Source organism: Talpa europaea, assembly GCF_964194135.1.
Source record: "Talpa europaea genome assembly, chromosome: 7".
In the NCBI taxonomy this organism is placed as follows: domain Eukaryota; kingdom Metazoa; phylum Chordata; class Mammalia; order Eulipotyphla; family Talpidae; genus Talpa; species Talpa europaea.
Genome location: NC_140074.1, coordinates 126,589,504 through 126,608,798, shown reverse-complemented (window position 1 = coordinate 126,608,798; position 19,295 = coordinate 126,589,504). Strand labels below are relative to the sequence as shown.

At 58.9% G+C, this 19,295-nt stretch overlaps 1 protein-coding gene across 1 annotated transcript in view; it reads left to right on the top strand.

Annotated features, from left to right (window-relative positions):
* Positions 1–265: 265 nt before the first annotated feature.
* Positions 266–19,295, top strand: part of CACNG4 (calcium voltage-gated channel auxiliary subunit gamma 4) — a gene marked incomplete at both ends in the record, with an annotated part of 52,311 nt that continues 33,281 nt past the window's right edge. Inside the window, one exon of the mRNA XM_084237397.1 lies at positions 266–485. Within this exon, the coding sequence (XP_084093523.1) occupies positions 266–485 (220 nt within the window). The remainder of the gene's footprint in view (positions 486–19,295) is intronic.

The following is a 19,295-nucleotide window of genomic DNA, read 5'->3' as shown; positions in this document are numbered from 1 at the left end:
AGGGCGGGTCGGGAGGGAGGAGCCGCGGCCGCCGCGCGCCCGCCCGGCCCGGCGCACCCTCACTCGCCGCCGCGCTCGGAGTTTGAGCCCCGGCGCGGCCGGAGCGCAGCACGCCCGGGGCGCGGGTCGGAGCGCGCAGCGCGGCGCCGCCCCCCGGCCCTCGGCCCCCCGGCCCGGGCGCCCCCGGAGCGGCGCGCGGCGGGGGAGGGCGGCGGGCGGGCGCGGCGGGCCGGGCCGGCGGGCGGCGGACTATGAGGCGCCCACCATGGTGCGATGCGACCGCGGGCTGCAGATGCTGCTGACCACGGCCGGAGCCTTCGCCGCCTTCTCGCTCATGGCCATCGCCATCGGCACCGACTACTGGCTCTACTCCAGCGCGCACATCTGCAACGGCACCAACCTGACCATGGACGACGCGCCCCCGCCCCGCCGCGCCCGCGGCGACCTCACCCACTCGGGGCTGTGGCGGGTGTGCTGCATCGAAGGTACGTCCCGGACCCTCCCCGCGGCCGCACAGCCGCGCGCACCCGCGCGCCCGCCCCGGGCGCCGGCCGGGCAGGGGTGGGCGCGGCGCTGGCTCCGCGCGAGACACAAAGGAGCCGGGGCGCGCGGGCGGGGCCCTCGGGGGCCGGCCGGGCGCCCCCTCGGGGGCCCTCCGGCCGGGGACACCCCCAGCGCACGGACCCTACAAACTCCACGCTCGCCACGCACACCCCCTGGCACCCCGACACAATGAGACGCCGAAACTCACGCGCGCGCGCGCGGCCCGCGGCCCGGGCGATCCCGGGGGGCCGCGCCGGAGCCCCCGGGGGGGGGTGGAGGTTGCGAGGGTGCGGGAGGAGGCTGGGCTGGGGGAGCGGGCGCGAGAGGAGGGGCGGGAGCAGGGGGAGGGGTTGCTTGGCAACCGGTGTCTGCGCGATTGCTATGGGAACTGGCCATCCTGGGCGGGGCCGCCGGGGGCGGGGAGCTCCGGGGCTGCTCCGCGCCGGCTCCAGGCCGGGGCCGAAGGGTGGGGGTGGGGGCCGCGCCCCCCGCAGGGCCGGGGGACACGGGCCGGCCGAGTCTGACCCCCGCGGAGACCTCGCTCGGCCGTGCACTCCTCAACCCGGGCGCCGGCCGCTCCTCCCGGCTCGGCGGGGAGGGCGGGCGAGCGACGCCGAGTCCCCCCCGGCGCGGGGCAGGAGCCCTCGGGCGTGAACCCCCGGCGGGGAAGCTGCGGGGACCTCGGCGTGCAAGTGGGACGCGCAGGGGCCGCCCGGAGCCGCCGGGGAGGGAGGGGCGTGGCCGCCCCGTCGGTGCGGGAGGGGAGGGGCGCTGCGCCCCCCAGATGCGTGGTGAGGGGGGCCGTAGGAATCCAGCAGCCTGAGGACCTCCGGGGGCGGCGGTGGGGACCCCAAGACTGAGGGGACCGCTCCCTCGGAGGGTGGGGCCCGACGCCTCCGAGGGCAAAATGCGCCCCACTTCGGCGCCTGGCGACGGCGCGCCCCGCTGCGGAACTTGAACTAACAGGTGGCTGTGGAGGGGCCCATGTGGTCCCAGCCGGGCTGTGGACAGTCCTGCCGCTTGGTCCTGGCTTTGTGGCTGGAGAAGGGCTGGGGGCAGGCGGCGGGGCGTTCCTGGCGAGCATCTGCAGGCAGAGTTTCGTCTTTGTGGGTAACCTCTGCCGGGTGCTAGCTCCGCCCCGCAGGTGTTGGGGTGGTTCCCCCACTCGCCCAGCCCTCAGGTCGTTCCGCGTGGCTGGATCTTGGTGGAGGTTGGAAGGGAGCTCTGAAAGAGAAGGTCTTTTCTCCTAGCTGCGTGTGGAGTCTCCTAAAAAGAGGCTCGGTAAGGCGGGTGGGTGTCTTGGTGAGGCCGAACTGCCTTTCTCTCCCCGTAGACCCTGCCTCTTCCATCTGGAATCCTGCCCACCTCTGCCCCCCCCCACCCTCCCCTAAAAGAGGCTGCTTTGCCCTTTGCAATGTGGAGTTTTATTCTGGGGCTAAGTGAATTCTTAGAGTAACAGGAATGTGCAGTCAATAGTTCGGGGGGACACAGCAATACAAAGGACCAGGGGGGCCCACGATCACACCTTCTCTTTTCTTTTGAAAAACATCACTTTTGGCGTGCAGCTGCTCAGATCATGAACACCTACACCTCTCATCTGGAGGGTGTACCCACGTCACTACCTGCCACGCCACCAGAGGTAGACCCAGCACAGGGGCTGCAGTGCCCCCATGTTCTACAGCCTGCGCCCCGCTGGGGCTGCTGGCAGGGCATGGTAAGTCATGCCACCGTCAGCACCCCAGGGTATGCTTGGTCCCCACTTTCCACTTTCCCAGTGGAAATCAGAACTAACTGCTCCACTCTGGCAAGCCTGGTCTCTGCAGAGTGGCTCCGGTGCCGCCTTTATTAATTCCTCATCCTAATTAGGATTGATGCCGCACTTAGCATCTTGCCAGCTGCCTCGAGCCATTTGCACTTGGTGTTCATCAAGAGAGCCCCAAGCTGACTGGGGCAGCTGGCTCCGCTGGACCTCAAGGAGGCTGGGGACTTGCACTCTGGGGGACTTCACCGAAAGAACCAGGCCCCCTCTGACATCCCCCAGAGCTCAAGGGTTCTGAGCATCAAAAGAGGCAACCCCCAAAAACCAGAGCACCTTCACCCAAGCCAGAACTGCGAGAGCTGCTTCAGGATTCCTTGCCATGGCTAGAATCACCGTGACCGCCCCTCCGCCCGAGGGGAAACTTAGCTCTTAGAAGCACATCACAGAGGCCACAGCCATGTGACAACTGTGATGCCTCCTCCTGCCAGCAAATGTGCTGATGCCTGGACAGCACATTAATCCCAGCCCGCTCCCGAGGGACATGGGATGCTGTGTGTAAAGTGCAGTAGTTCCACCTGTTTTTTAGCAAAATACCCCAAAGCATTACAAGAAAAAAAAAAAATGCAAAGATCAAACTTCTGAGCTGAAGCAGAGCAGCTCGGCAGCAGGCAGCTGCTGCTAGGGCGCCGATGGAGGCAGTGGGACTCTGAAGGGTTTGCTGGCAACTCACACACAGCGGGTTCCATTTCCTGGGTGTTTCCTGTAATGGATGTTGCTGGGTGGGGAGAATGCAGCCCCCTGCGTATGTGAGGCGTCCACGCGGTCGGGCAGGGCTGCGGGGAGACTTCGTCCCAGCCTCAGCTGGGCTGGTATTGCTCCAGCCTCTGGCCCCGGGGCTAGGTCTCCCAGCTCTGCCCCTCGTTTGGACAAATGTCAGAATTCTCCTGCACAGAGAACGTGCGTGTGCCGGCCAGCACCTGGTGTGCTCGCGGCAGCCGGGAGGGGGCGCGGTCTTCACCCCCATCTGCCAGGAGGAAGCAGAGCCTCTGAGAGGGCAGGGGCTTGGCCCAGAGGCACCAGGTAGGAGGCTGCAGGGCCACATTGGAGCCTTTGTCTCACTACAAAGCTCTTCCCACCATGCCCTCCTGCCCTTTCTCAAGCAGCTTCTGGGTTGCCATTAAAAATAGAACCAAGCCCTTGACTGCCCAGTGGCGCGCAGCTCTGAGGCTGGGCCGGCGGCAGCAGGAAGGCGCTGGGAGGTGAGAATGTACAACTGCTACGCGTATTGCATAACACGCTCTTCTCTATTTCTGTCTCTGTCTCTGTCTGTCTGTCTCTCTCAATTGCCGTCTCTTCTCCCACCATGGTCTAGACGGCCTGTCCCCCCAGCCAGCCGTCTGCTCCCTCCTCCCCAAGACGCCCCACTTCATCTTTCTTTGTGTCTGTGGTGACACTCAGCCCCGGGGTGAGATTGCGGGAAAGGGGTGACGAATCTCTGTGACTTTTCAAGCAAAGGCTTCACCAGCCAACCTTTGTTCAGTCTCTGGTACCTTCTGGAATCAGGCAAGGTGACGAACACGGAGCGCGTGCTGTAGGCCCGGGACGGCGGCCTTGTGGGAGCATGGCGGGGGCAGCCGGGAGGCCTGAGGGCAGCAGCTGCGACAGCATGCCAGAGCCCCCGCCACTGTGAGCTCTGGGACCCTCACCAGGCTGCTGGATGCGGGGGTAGCTGGGCACTGTGCTGCCATGGGGGACCGCTGGCCCCTAATACATGGTCCCGGCACAGCTCAGCCTCAGCAGCCTCCTCTGCTCCCACATACCCCGAAGTCTCCCATAGATGAAGCTGTGCCCGGCGCCCTCTGTCAGAGCCTTAAGGTGGCAGCCTGGACACCGGTGCCCCCTGTGCCAGCTTTGTCCTGGGCACTAACCAGGGGAGTGTGGAGGAATTCGAGACACCGAGACAAAGGGGATCCTCTGCCCAGTCACGATCACCTCCCTCACCCGGGCAGCATCTCCCCAGTGTGCCCAGACATTAGTCACACCACGCGCACAGGCTGCCTGCTAGCGCTTCACCCTCGTGGGGAGTAGAATAACCATCCGTGGGGGCGCGGGCTCTGTCCCCTCCATCCTCTACTCCTTTCTCTCTTCTTGTAAGGAAAACCAACTCCTTGTGACTGGAGCCAGCTGACTTAGCGAGGAGAAGCCGGGGCCCTTGGGGGACCCCAGCCTGGGGCCTGGCTATGGTCCTACCCGGAGCTGGCTTTGGAGAAGCCCCTTGTCTGGGTGCCCAGTTGCCCTGGTGGGGGCGGAGGGCTCGCTCTCCAGCACACCGGGAACCTTCCACAGCAGTTTAACTGGGAAGCTCTGCCTTAAAGCGCACACCAACGTGGAACCATCCAGAGAGATTCTGGCCCAAATCACGTCCCCCACACCCGCTCCAGGCCGGTGCTGGGCTGGGCCATCTTCCTGTCTGTGTTGCCTTCATTTCCCTGGCAGTGGCCCGGGGCCGGCCGCCTGTCCAGTCACGCCAAGTGGTGACAGCAGCGGTGCAGGCTCCTTCCAGCTCTGCCAGCCCAGGGCACCCCTGCACCCCCCACCCCCTGTTCATAATAACAGCCGTCACTTGCGGGACACCGTCGTGCAGGACTTGCATTACTGCATGCGATTGCCAGCAGCACTTCCAGGTAGATATGAATTACCTGCCTTTCATAGGTGTAGAAAGCGAGGCTGAAGACAAGGGCAGGGTTTCAGGGAGGCCTTCCGCTGACCGATGGTGCCTGAGGTGAAAGAGATGAGCCCCGCTCTCCACTGGCCGGCTCTGTCCCTTATTTGGGCCACACCGATTTGGGGGGAGGTGGCACAGGGCCGCCATGACAGGAGAGCTTAGCCTGGGGGGGCGGCAACAATGGACACTCAGTACCCCCCATTCTGGAGGCTGATTGGGCTCCTCTTCCTGCTGGCCAATGACCGCCCGCCCCGTGTCCTCACCTGGCAGTGAGCAAGCCCTCTGGTGTCTCCTTCCAGGGGTACAAACCCCATTGTGAGGGCCCCGCCCCCATGACCTCCTCTAATCACCCCCCAAAGCCCCGTCTCACAGGCCACCACACTGGGGGTCAGGGCTTCCACATGTGGCTTAGGGGCCACAGAGGTTCAGTCTGTGTTAGGGTGCTCTTCCTTCCGGCCCCTGCTCTCCACTTCTTCAGCCCCTTCCATACCCTGTGTCCCTTGGCGCCTACTGTCTCTTCCCCCTCCTCTGTTCGCCACTCCTGTGTCTTCTATAAGAAAAGCCCAGCTGCTTTTAACTGGACTTGCCTGGCTCGGTGAGGAGCAACTGGGGACATTGGTGGACCCCAGCCTCGGGTCTGGCTTGATGGAGGAGCCCCATGTCAGGGGGTACAGGAAGGCTCAGGAGAAACCAGCAACTCTTTAAAATAAATGTCTGGTGTCGGTCGCCGCCAGCAGCCAGGTCCTGGGGAAGGTCCAGGATGTAGCTGCCGGAATGCAGGGCAGGCAGGCCCTCGGGTCATCCGATCCGGGTCTCCAGGGAAAGAACAGCACAAACCTGAGCTGTGGAGGAGAGCCAGTGGGCCTGTCTCCCTCAAAGTAGAGCCTGGCGGATCTGGAACATTCCTCCCACCTCCGACTTTCTGCCACACACCCCAGAAAGCCCCCTACCTACAGCTGGAGCCAGGTTCAGCACAGCCTGGCTGCGGCTCACGGCAGGAGGGGCTTCTCGGCTGCAGGAGCCTTTGAGGTTGCTCTGTCCAGGGGCGCTCAACGTCTTTCTGCTAGGATGCACGTGTGAGGGCCATCAATCACCTGCTTGCTGGGCACGTTTTCACTCACTCGTTGGTTCTCTCGTTCTCCCGGTGCTGGCTGGCACCTGAGCTGCGTCAAGCCTGTGGGGCTGAGTCACAGCAGCGGACAGGACAGACGTGCCTGCGAGGTTGTGACACCTCCAGGTACCAATGGTGTGGGAGAAAGACAAGGGGCAGAGCCCGGGAGAGGCCGGGAGGGCTGCTGTGGCGGAAGGAGCCGTTGGAGGCAGGAGGAAGGCCGTCCAGGAAGGGCAGGGAGGCGGGGAAGAGCCTGGTGAGCATGGAGGAGGGGGGCAGGGGGAGCAGGCAGAGGGCGGGTGTGGGACTCAGGAGAGGCTTCAAGTCAGGGGGAGGCGCTGCTCTCATCCAAGGGAACGTGACTTTGGGGGGGCGTGGGGCAGGGCAGTGAAGTGATCTGATTGCTCACCGGGGAGAATGGAGATTCTGGAGGCCAGCCTGTTGCTGCCGAACCCTGGGGCCAAATGGTAGCAGCAAACATGGGGGGAGGTTGAGGAAATGCCAGGGAGGAAGAATCAAGGGTGACTGCCTGGATTTGGGGTGAGGGCAGCTGGCAAGATGGGGGTGCCATGCCCCAGTGTGCAAGACAGAGGAAGCAACAGGCTTGGGAAGGGATGTCAAGGGTGTCTCCTGGGTTTCCCCAGATTTTGACTCTACTACCCAGCACCCACAGCCTGTAGTGCAGGGACGCAGCGTGGCGGGTAACTCAGGAGAAGCACAGGGACCCGAAACAGCCCCCAGGTACGGGGACACGTCAGAGCCGGGCGTTCTCAGTCACTTCGCTGTTAACATTTTTTGGCCAGATCCCTCTCTGCTGCGGGGCTGTGCTGTGTGTCATGAGACCCTTAACAGCATCGCTGGCCTCTATCCACTGAGAAAGCAGCCTCCCCTGCCCAGTTGTGACACCAAGACTATTTCCAGACATTGCCCAATGCCCCCTGGCAAAGGGGAGCAAAATTACCCCCATAGAGAAGCTCTCAGGGCTTTCTAAGGGGGGGCACCACCTAGATCGGGGCCAGGGGCAGGTCCGATTCTTGGAACCCCACTCAGCTCTCTCTCCTCCAAGAACGATACCTGCTTAGGGACCTGGAGGCATAAAAGGTGCTGAGTCCTGTTCCTTTCTCAGGAGCGATGAGCTCCAGGTGACCCAGCTCACCCTGCCGGCGCCACACAGCGTGTGTCCACGCGGGGCTGGGAAGTGCTGATGTGGCCCGGAACGCTCTGCAAGCAGGGGAGTCGCAGGCCGGGAGGCAGGTGACTTACCCAAGGTCACACGGCTCATTAGTGACAGAGCGAGGGGGGGGAGGGCGTGGGGGCTGCCTGTGACGGCTCTGTGGGCACAGTGCCCCCTCCAGTGGCACCAGGTGAAGGTGGACAGTAAGCAGCCACCCCGGCTTAGGGTAAGAGGCGAGCGCATCTCCTCCGTCACGGCTAACCTGCATACACACACTCAGAGAAATAGCCATGGCCTCCGACCAGGACGTGTGTGTGTGTGTGTGTGTGAGTGTGTGTGTTTACTACACAGCTGGCTCTCCTGGGGGCCCCCAGCCCCCCCCCCCCACAATTCTTTCTCTTCTCCCCATGGCACTGTGGGATCCTGCGTGAGACCATCTTTTCCGAACTGCCAGTCAGGACGTGGCACCCGACGTAGGACCTTTTCTTCCTGACGTTTCAATTTCTTCATACGAGAAACTTTTGAAAGCTGTGAAAATTGCATCCCAAGATTTTATTCTGCTAAGTTCTTCCCCCTCCAACCAAAAAATAAAGAAAGGACTAAAAGGGACAAGACAAATAACAACATAGGTGAGGGGCTGGGATGGAAGTTGGGAGGAAAATCAGGGCACGGATGAGTCCGTTGAGCACGTGGGGCTGGTGACTCGCTGGAGCCAGTTTGCCTCTGAGCTTCCTGGAGCTGGGGCAGAGAGAACACGGCCAGGTCCAAGGGACACGTTGTGCACAAATTAAAAAGGAATCATTGCTCAAGAGAAGCCAAGCTCTTCTGATGCGGAGGCCTGGGAGAAATGCATTGCCCCGGACTCCTTAGACGCGGACAATCTGTTACCTTAAAACTGGCTGTTGAAAAGGCAGTACCAGGTAGGGCCAAGAGGCCGGGTCCTGGGGAGAAAAGACCTGAGTTCAAATCCCAGTGGTGCCAAGCAGCTGTGTGGCTTTGGGCAGGTTACTTAGCCTCTCTGAGTCATTGGGAGGAGGCCACAAACATGGATGGGCCCAGCACACAGCTGCGGAGCAGGTGCCCCCAGGGGGAATGCTGGGTGCCTGGTCTCTGTGTCCCGTCGGGCTCCTGGGTGCAGGCAGGAGTCCACAGGCGCTCAGCTGCCAGCCCAGCGCAGGGGGTCTGCGGGAGGGGAGCAGGCACCAGGGGGTGATCCGGCAGGGGCCAGCCTCCTCCTTGCCCCTTGCGCTGCCAGGGCTTCCTGTTGTCTCTGCTGCATCAGGCAGGGCTGGGGTCCAGATGACCCTCTGGGTGAGGCTCCGTGTCTTTGCCAAGCAGACCGTGCCTCCCCTCGCAGGCAGGACCCAGGCTCCCTCCCGGCTGGGGGCGCAAGTGTGACCTCACGCGTAGCCACGCTGACCCTTGGCACTAGCCCCCACCTCCTCTCCCCTCCCGCAGCCCTGGGGCCAGGGCGGGGGGCTAGAATGCATCCTGCTGGGGTGCCGGAGCCAGAGATGTACTTGCTTTTGCTCCCCCCAAACATCAAGACCTCTGTGTCACCCCCATTTCCATTCACCCCCCCTCAGACTCCTCTCCATCCTTTATACCAGCCTCCTCCTTCACGCCAACCCCAGCTCCCTCCTTGCCAGCCTCGGGGCTTCCCAGGGCACAGCTCGGAAGGACTTTGGAGCTGCCCAGCCCCTCCCCCGTCACTGCCCTCCCGGAAGCAAGGGCCCTGCTGTCACGGCCCGGCCCGGCCCGCTGTTCTGTGTCTCCCACCACGCCAGGCCCCGGGGGCAGCGGTGCTCAGCCTCCTCCCCGCGCACTGCCCGGCTCTGAAAGAGTGTGCCAAGGCTGAGGGGAGTCTCCTGACTCAAGCCTGCATCCAGAGCCTGGGAGAAAACTGAATTATTAAACGTTGTCAGGCTCCTGAGCTCACCTGCCCGCAGCCTCCCTGGCACCGTCTGGCCGGAGAGACAGGCAGGGGCCGGGTGTGGTCCCAGCTCGCCCCGTCCAGGCCCCGCCAGTGCACACGGCCACACAGGCAGCCACCGGACCTGGGTTTGAGTCAGTTTATCACTTGCCAGCTGTGTGTTTTCAGACAAATTCCCTAACCTCTCTGGCCTTCCAGTGCCTTTACTGAAAAATAGGGGCATCGTCCAACCCACTCCTGGGGGGGCCTGTGCAGCCGTCTGAGAAGACACCAGCAAAATAACCCTCCTGGCACCTGGCACTTTGTAGATGTCCAAGGTGGGATTTCCCTCGCTCTGTCACATCTCCTAAACCTTGGAGGTTTTCCCTGAAGAAGCAGCCCAGCCTCTGAGCGGAGCTGGGCCGGGCCCAGGGCAGCTCCCGGCCTCCAGGGTCTGGGAAGAGGCGGGCCCGGCATCCTCAGGGATGTCCGGGCGGGTGGACACGCTGGTTTCTTTCGTCGCCTGTCAGAGGCAGAACGGCCGAGTGGCTTCTGAGAACATAAAATCAGGGGCGCAATTCCCAGTGGGGAGCTGAGACAGGGCTCTGCACCTGGTGCCGAGGCAGCCTCCCGGGCCACAGCCCCCATCCCGTCCTGACCGGGGCTGTGGTGGAGGCGGGCGGGGAGCTGCAGTGCGGCGCGGGCCAGGGGATCCTTCCTCCATCCTCTGTCCCTCCTGCCATCCCTTCTTCCCCTTCCCTTCCGTGCCACCCTACCTTCTTTTCCCTCCATCCCTCTTCTCGCCACCCTCCCTCTGTCTGCCCCTCCCCTGAGCGCTCCCCCACCCCAGGCCCAGGGGGGCAGCCAGGGAGCAGACCCTTGGAGTCCCTGCTGAGCTGCACCGTGGCTGCCCGGCAGAGGCGCTGCAGAGGGGCCAGGGCTTCACCCTGGCTTTCTTGGGAAACCGTTGGCTTGGTGTCCCCCCCACGCCCGACCTTGGCGGGACCCCCTGGGGATGCTGACCTCACACGTAGGACGTGCTGCTGGCTGGGATTGTCTCTTCGAATGAGGATTAGCCCTGTGTTCTCTCCCACCCACTCAGTGATTGGTTCAGTGTCCAGCAACCCCAAGTGCCTGCGCTGTACGGGCATGTGCTGTCCATTCGGAGACAACAGAAACCCCTTCCTCCCTCACCCCCAGCCCCCACCCCCGGCACCTCTAGATTCCCTACAGCCTTCCCAGCGCAGCCGGCTTCACTTCCAGCTCTTGCGCACAGCCTTCCCCCTCTCTCCCCGCCGCCTCCTGGCCTCTGTCTTCTCTTAGCTGGAGGCCCAGAGCAGCGTCCTGCCTGCTGCCCCTGGGCTCTCTCCTGCCCCCTGAGCTCACCCCCCTCCCCCAGGCCAGACAGACCTTGGAAGAATATCCATCAGGTCATGTCAGTCCCCCAGCTCAGCGCCCTCAATGGGACTGCACTCCACTTGTGATCAAGTCAGGCTCAGACCCTGATCTGCGAAGCCCCCAGATCCAGCCCCATACATCTCTCTGGCATCGCCCTCCAGGAGTTTCCCTGTCCAGAGGGGGTGAGGGGTGATGTCTAAGCCAAGTCCAGGTGCGGGGTAATAGGATGGGGATGGGGTGTCGAAGAGACCACCATTTGAATCCTCTGTGTCCTGTATCGGCTCTGTGAGCTTGGGCCAATTCCTTAGCTTCTCCAAGCCTCAGTTTTCTCTTCTGTAAAATGGGGATATAATGGAAGACACCCCCAAGCAATGGGAACACTCTCAAGACACAGAACAGCAAGGGGGGGAGGGCTGTGAATGGGCTGCGTGCTCCGGCTGGGGACGCGCTCGCTGCAGGGCTGAGGCAGGGCTGGCTGAGACAGGGGTATGCGCTCACCTGCTGGATGGTACCAACAGCTCCCCCGTGACGTGACGTCAGGCCGTGAATGTCCACCCCCAGGGCCTTCTATCTCCCCACGGGACACTGAGCGCTGTGGCTTTGGGATTTTCTGAACCAAACCAGCGACAGATTTTTCTATTGTCGGCATAGGTGGCAAAGGCAACATAGGAGGTTCCTGAAATGCCGGCATTAGTAGGTTTGTGGGGGAGAGATCCAGAAAATTATAAGTCAAGACTGTCCTAGAAAAATCCAGCCCCCGGCAGTAGTTCATGGGTGCAAGAGATGTGAAGTGACTGGTGTCACCGGGCTGTGCTCATGGCCGTCGCTGGACCCGGCACATCATTTCACGCTCTGCGGTCACCATCGAGAAATGCCTGATCCCTTCTGACCTAAAGCCCTCACATTTTCATTTTGCACCGGATCCCCCAGATCCTGTAGATGGTTTGGGTGTCCTGGTCCTGCCCAGACCAGGATGGGAGGAGTTGTTGGGATGGGGAGGCTGGCTACAGGGTCTCCAGGTGGCTCAGAAATCGGCAGCTGGGTGGGGAGCAGCGGGCCTCACCTGAAACAGGACCCCCACCTCTCCCTGCTTTCCCCAAGGGCCATGCCAGGCTCTCCGCGGTGCCGGGGGCTGCCTTGGAGAACAGTGTTACTTAAAATTCAGTCGCTGTCAAGCACTAACGGGGCACCTGCTGGCTGCCCAGCTTCGTGCTGGGTGGGCAGGTGGGGGGTATGCACAGACCCTCGGGAACCTTCTGTCTGGTTCTGGAGAGCCCAGGGAAACTGCAAGAGGAAAGATGGGCATGGGCGGCACAAAACAGCCAGGATGTGGAGAAAGCGGCAGAGCAACCTTCATGTCAGGACCTCCCCTGGGGGCTCTAATGGGATCCCTCGTAGGGTTGCCTGAAGACTCAGATGGGAAGGCCCCCTGCTGTCAGGCCTGGTGACTTGGAGGGTGCATGGGCGGTGGGGCTCTCAGATCCCGAGTGCGTCTGGCTTTGAATCCAGTCTCTGCCCCCGAGTAGCCGTAGGACCTTCAACCAGTCATTTCACCTCCTTGAAGCCCAGTGTTTTTCTCAGCAAAATGGGGGCGTGAGCAGCACCCACTGTGCAGATTCGCTGACAGGAGCCACGATGCATCGGTGCTTCTGTGGGGCTGGAATAACAAGTGTCCAGTGCCTGGTAGTCACTCTCACTTGATAACCCAAAAGATGCCCTGCAGGTGGGGCATCGGGAAGGGACCCGCAGTGAAAAGGGGCCTGGGAGGCAGGGGGTCTGGAGCACCCACCGCCCCCAGACCAGACCCGGAGGAGCAGGGAAGAGAACAGGATCCCTGGACTCCCCGGGGACATTTCAGGACACCCAGGCTCCCTTCCAGGAGCCGGACGGTCCGGCCAAGGCCGTGTCACCAGCTCATCCTTGGCGCGGCGGGGGGGCCGCGGGCTGCTTCCGGGCCTGCTCTGAAAGCGTGGACAACAAGCGCACATTGACGCGGGTTCCCCAGGGCGAGCGTGCTGTTCCCGGCGCGCATCTGAGCCCTCGCCGAGACGTTTTCTCGCTTCAGTGGTTTGGCATGTCGTACAAAGGGGCTCTGATTTTTCCTGATGTCCGACTCCTCTTGCATGAAAAATAGCTTTTGTTGCCTTTCTACCCACGGATCCCTGGAGTGAGGCGAGGCCGAAGCCTGGTGGGTGGGGAGTCCCCACTCGCTTCGCTGTTTAGGGGTCTCCCTTCTTCCGCCAGGGTGGCCACTCGTGGCCAGTGAGTGGCCCATGACCCTAAAGTTCAGTCTTTTGGGGAGCTGGCTGCCGGTCCCCACCTTCACACCATCGGCTGTTTTTGATGCTGTTTTTGGTCCTTGTTTGGGCTGCTGCCACCCCTCGGCCCCCAATGTCATCACGTGCTCCTGGTGGCCTGGCCCCCGTCACAAGCATCCTCTGAGGCCCGAATCAATGCTCTTCCCCACCCCAGACCCTCTCCCCGCTTCCCTCCCTTTTCTCTCTCTTCTTGTCTTTCTAATTATTTCCCCTCTTTCCTTCCTAGTCTGCCATATTTAAATCACGTCAGCCCTCTCCTGCTTCCTGTTCAAGGCAGCCTTTTGAAAGTTCTTGAGGCATTGACTAGATAAAAATGTATTATTTTAACTCCATGATTATTAGGAGGGTTATTAAACATAGGGAGAATTCTATTAAATGGCAAATTGAGTGAGTCAAAAACCTACAGAGGTGGAACTGCTAAAGGTCATCTGGTACAAAATAGATGTGGATATGGCTGTTTCATGAGGTCGGGGAAGAAATATTGGGAGGGGATTCACCAAAATGTTAAAATGGTGGCCATGGGAACTCTGCGTGACTTATCTCCTCTTTTTTCCACATTTCCTAGTATATGGGGAGGAAATCTTAAATCTTTCAATTTAAAAAGCACAGGGGGGGGGCTCCCCTGGTGGCGCAGCGGTTGAGCGCTGGGCTGCAAAGCTGCCTGCAGCCTCTGCAGCGCCAGTTCAATCCCCGGCCACCGGTGAGGGTCCCACATGGTGTGACAGACCTCTCCTGCCACCCGCTGCTCCCCTCAGCAGTGTATTTCGTCAGTCTGCCTGTTCTGTTCCCCGCTCTGGCTCTGGTGAATTCTCTCACTCTCCTGTGCTTCTAACTGTACCCAGTGCTTGCATAAATAAATAAATATTAAAAAAAAAAAAAGCACAGGGGGGCCTCCCTGGTGGCTCAGAACTCTTAGAACTCTCACCTCTGCAGCCTGAGTTTGATCCCCAGCCAGGGAGCTGACCCATAGAGGGCACAGCAGACCTCTCCTGTCGCCCCCTCTGCTCCCCTCAGCAGTGTATCTCAGTAGAACGCCTGTTCTTCTCCCCACTCTGTCTCTGGTGAACCCTCTCACCCCGCCCCCCGCACCTCTGGCCTACACCCCAGTTCTTCTATGCAAAAAAATAAAAAGCTCTGGTCTCCAGCCCTCGGAGGAATGACATGCGTGTTCATTCAGCCTGGCTGGTGTCTGTTCTCTTTCTTCTTATAGGAACATAAGCTCTGAGAACATGATCCCCGCCCCCGCTGGTCACCTTTCATCAGTGGCTTATTACTGGCCACCCTGACCTAGAACCAGATTGATTCCCGGATGGAGTCTTTCCAAGTCATCCACTGTTGAGTCTTTATTTCCTGTAAGCACCGTTTGCACACTGCATCTTCATTCCTAGAAATCCATCCCATGTAATAAAAGTGCCCAAACTGACGGCACAAGTAGGTGAAAGGAAAAATAATACCCCGATGGACACCTTTCCAAATGTTTATCACCAAGGTAAAGCTAAGTACTTAAGAAGAAAGCTGGGTCACAAAATGTGCCTTTGAGGGACTTTTCTGCCTGTGCCAGACTAGCCAGGGTTTCTTCAAATATGACTCCAATGAAGTCTGAATAGAAGGTGTATTCTCTATCCCCCACCCCACCCCCCAGGGAATCTCCCTGTGCCAATTTAACAATGCTCCATTGCAGCAAGATCCCTCTTTCAAATAAAGCTTCCTCCATCTCCACTTTTTTCCATTACCAATTCCATTTGTGTAAATTCTTTAGAAAAAAAACCTTTGCCTGGTGAATACTGGCAGAAAGGAGATTTCCATTGGGACTTAAACCATCGCTGAAAGAATAATCCCTGGCTTTTTATGTCATCGAGTTAGTAGCCCCTGCAGAGGCCAGTGGACACTAGGGTATCAGTGTCTGTGGGTCTTGTTGCCAGAGTCTTAATGCTGCCTTGAGCCTCAGCAGCCAACTTATTTAAGGCAGAAGCGCAAATGGATCCATAGAGAGACAGAGATGAGGTCTCAAGTGCTGCTTCTGCGGCCCGGCTGGCCAGCATTCGAGCTGGAAAGTTATTCCTTGATTCTAATCAAAGCTGCTGTGCTTCTCGTGATAATGTCTGTGCCTTTCTTCTTGGCCAGTCGTTTCTGGAGCTGAAAACAAAGCAATCATCTTCAGCCCTTGAAAGCCCTTCATGTTCTCGGAAGCGGTTCTTATGTTCTCCTGGAGTTTTCCCATCTCGGGAGGCCAGGGAAGGAAATTTACCTGTTTTTTCTGGTTTGGTTTTTATTTTAAACCTGGTTGCTTTCTCTAGATTGCTGCTGGCTTTCACTCAACAAGCCTTTGTGACTTGCCTGCCGGTGCAAAGCACTCTGGGAGATGCCTATACCCTCCCCTGTGACCAGAGGTTGGTCACCAAGTTGCCCACAAGCAGGACAGTACCTGGACCAGCTCCACACAGTCCCAACAGCCCCTCCACCCTTAACGTGTGCCCCTCCCCCTGAGCTGCTCACCCATCCCCCACTCTACTGCTCAAGTCCCCATTCTGAATCCAAATTACAATTTTTTTTCAAATAAGGATGAATAGCTATGCACGAAGCACTATATGTACTATCTCGAGAACTTTCCATATGTTCTGTCATCTTGGCCTCATAATAGCTATGATGTAATCCTGGTTACTTAATTATTTAACGGGGCATTAATGGGTATGTGACATAGAGACGGCTAGTCCTGTGTGGCCTGTGCTGCCTGCCAGGAGCTGTCTTAAGCACTTTATAGACAAGTCCTTGAATAAAGTTGTTTTAGTCAATGTCATTTTGTTATCAAGTCGATGAGAAAGAAACATCGATTCCTGGCCAGACTCACTGCCTGTGTGAGGTTTGCACGTTCTCCCCAGGCCTGCGGGGTTTCTCGGGGGTTCCCACATCCCAGAGGTGTGCACGTGAGCTTTGTGGACATGTCTCGGTTGTCCCAACCTGAGTGAGTGTGAGGTGGGGGTGCCCTGCAATGGAAGGGCCTCCAGCCCAGTGAGGGAGCTGGCCTTATCCTGGAGCTGCTGGAAAGGGTCCGGCCACCTCAGATGCTGAATTGGAATAAGCAGTTGGAAAACAAGTGAATGAATGAATGAATGAATGAATGAATGAATGCAAGTTATTCTTTCATATTCAAAAGGTTTGGGTCTTTATTAAGAAGCTTGGTGATGTTTTCATAATCAGAAATATGCCGTAGAAACGTAAGTCTTGTTAGATCAATTAGCCTGTAGTCAAATTGGTTTCGTGATAGGCTATTTGGCTCAAAGTCTCAGTTTCCAAGAACCTCCTCTACATGGACTGCGTCTCTTAGTTCATCCGCAGTCGTCTCTGGAGCTGGGTGCTATCTCTACTTCCATTGTATGCATAGGGAAACTGAGGCACAGACTGATTAAGTAACTTGCCCAAGGCCCAGAGCCTTTCAGGTTGTGAAAACAGGATTCAGCTCCATCTTCATCACCAAGCTTTACCGCCTCCTAGTTAATAACAGGAAATCTCTCCTGCAGGCGCTTTGCCTCTTTCACTTCACCCCTACTGCACAGCCTAGGCGGTGCTCCCCTGTGGGAGATGGAGAGACAGGCAGGTCCCGGCCTGGGACACCTGCCAGCCTTTGCCCCAGCCTCAGGCTTCAAAGCCCCTTCTGAGCTCTTTCTCTGGCCCCGTGCCAAAGACTGTCCCCACACCCGCTGACATGGGAAAGTGAAGCCGCCCTCGGTCTCCCCACAGAGAGGGTATTAGGTGTCTCACTGTCCTGTAAGTACCCCAAACTGCCACACAACCCCGGAGCCCAGGGACCATGGTGCAGGCCATTGCAGGAGGTGGGGGTGCTGGATGTGAGCAGAGAGCCGGGTCCACCCCCGCAGGTGCAACCAGGGCCTGTGGGCCAGGCTGGCACGGCAGGCTTCTCGGAAGAGGTGGGCACAGCGCAGCGTCGTGACCAGAGCAGAGCACGATGCGGGCCCGGGTTCTGACTCATGCAGCCTGGAGAAAAAGATACTGTTGTCAGACCCAGGGCTGCTGTTAAGACGGGTGCTCTCAGCAAAGCAGGTAACAATCACGCTGCTCAAAACAGCTCTTTTCAGGACACATTCACCGTGCGCTCGCAGCCTGGAGCCCACGTTCTGCAGGGGTGCTGTCCGCCAGCACACTGCCACACCCAGACCCGGAGGCCCGGCCGTCCCTGGGCACTGGGCTCACAGAGAGCAGAGGCCACAGGCTGCTCACACTGAGAGCCCCACACAGAGCAAGTTCCAGCACCGGCTCCTCTGGAGAAGTCAGCCCCACAGCTCCTTTTGGGAAGGATTGACTTGGAGGGAGGGGACAGCCAGAGGGAGCCCCCAAGGGCGTGACATCCGAGTTCTATGTCTTCATCGGGCTGGAGGTGCACAGATGAAGACCTTTGTTCGTGGAGCTGCCTCTTCAGACTATGCTCTGTGTGTTATCCTCAATACAGATTAAAACCAGATAGCTGGGGGGGGGGGCAAAGGACCGTGTGTGCCTGGTCTTCGGCTGAGTTCTGAGGACTCGAGGTTTCCTGCCTCCACTCATTCACTCAGTGATTGTTTCTGCACCCAGCCTCCTGGGAACGCCGCCTGGCCTGCTCAAAGAGCGCCATCCCCGTCGCCGTGAGTTCTGCGATGCGGAGCTGTTCAGAATGACAAGTCTCGTGTTCTGTAGTCTCTCCTGGAGCCCTGACAACCCCACAGGGGTCTGCAGAGCAGCACAGTTTGGCCCCCACCCCAGGCCGCCTGGCTTCCCAGGCTGGGGCTGCGCTGGCAACAAGCCCACACACCTGAAGTGGAGGGTAGCAGAGGCCCCAAGCCCAGCCCTTATTTTCTGAGCCTCTATTCAAACTCAGCAAATACTCGTTGTGGATTTGAAGCCAGACCCCGGACGAAGCCCTGGGTATCGTTCTAGGAAGCGCGGAGTTCCCTCCACAGCCGTGAATGAAGCAGACATGGTCATGTCATGAGTGTGTGGTTGGACGGTGACAGAGAAAGTCGGAGCTGTGGTGTCTGTGAGGGTTGTGATGTTCCAGTGTCCTGGAGCGCCTTTCTGGAGGGGCACTTTCGAGTCGGTCTGAAGGAGGTCTCAGGGAAGTCCCAGGCCCAGGTGGCTGGAGCAAGGAATGTGTGTCAGAGAAGGGACTGTGCCAAGTAAGAACTTGGCCTTTTACTGGAAGGCTTGGGCAGAGGCCTGATGTGCTCTCCCCTGGCTTTCAACAGCACCCCTCTGGCCATCATGTTGAATAGAGTGAGGCCTGCCATTAGGTGGCTCGTATGTGGGTGGGGTGCTGTTAGGATGCTCGTGAGTCTGAAGAAGCCTGGCTTCTCTCTGCCTGAAGAATTCAAGGAGGGCTTCCCAGAGGTAGTGACCTTTGCTGTGTCTTGCAGAATGTGGAGAAGTCCTTAGGCAGAGGAAGTAGAATTTGCAACATTACCTGTCTTTATTCCCTCACTCATCTATCCATCTTTTACTCATTCAACAGACATTTTATCAAACTCTTAAGTGAAAAATAGAATCCTGTCCTGTTCTTGAAGAAACAAGTTTCCAATAGGGAGTGCTCAATCCTGTACAAGTCCATGTGAAATGTGATAAAACGAAATGCACATCTGAGGAGATGCCGTCACACCGAGTGGGAAGAGGGAGGCCCGGAGTGTGGTCTCCAGCATCTTTCTAGACCACAGGCCTTCTGAGCCAGTTTTGAAAGATGAACATGAGTTCATAAGAAAACAAGAAGGTGAAGAGGGCTCAGGCAGAGTGCCAGCACGGCCAGGGTGTGGAGGTGGCACAGACCTCTCAGTTATCAAGACCCTGCCGTGCCCACTCCTGCCTGAGCCACTGGTCATCTGCAGGACACAGAATGTTCTGGAATGCTGAAGAGACTGAAAGCCCAAAGTGAGATGAGATCCAGGTGCTGGGGTCGGGGAGGAAGGCAGAGGTGGGGCTTCCATCTTCAAGGATGCCCCCACTGCAGGAATATGCCTGTTTCCAAATTTCCCTTTTTATAAAGAATCAGTTATAGTGGATTTGGCCCCACACTGATGGCCTCATCTCAACTAAACCGGACCTGTGTCCAAACAAGGTCATATCTTAAGGTGTTGAGGGGTTAAGACTTCAACATGTGAAGTGGGTAGCTCTTAATAGACACCTGTTCTATCATTCCATTTATGCGAAATAGCCAACATGTTCATAGAAAGAGAAAGGGGTTGGTGGTTGCCTGGGGCTGGGGTAAAGCGGGCTGGAACTGCTTAATAATGGGCTCAAGACTTCCACAAGAGTGATCAAAATCACTCCAAGCCAGGAAGCCAGGGCTGGAAAGGTGAGGTCATTTGCCTGAGGC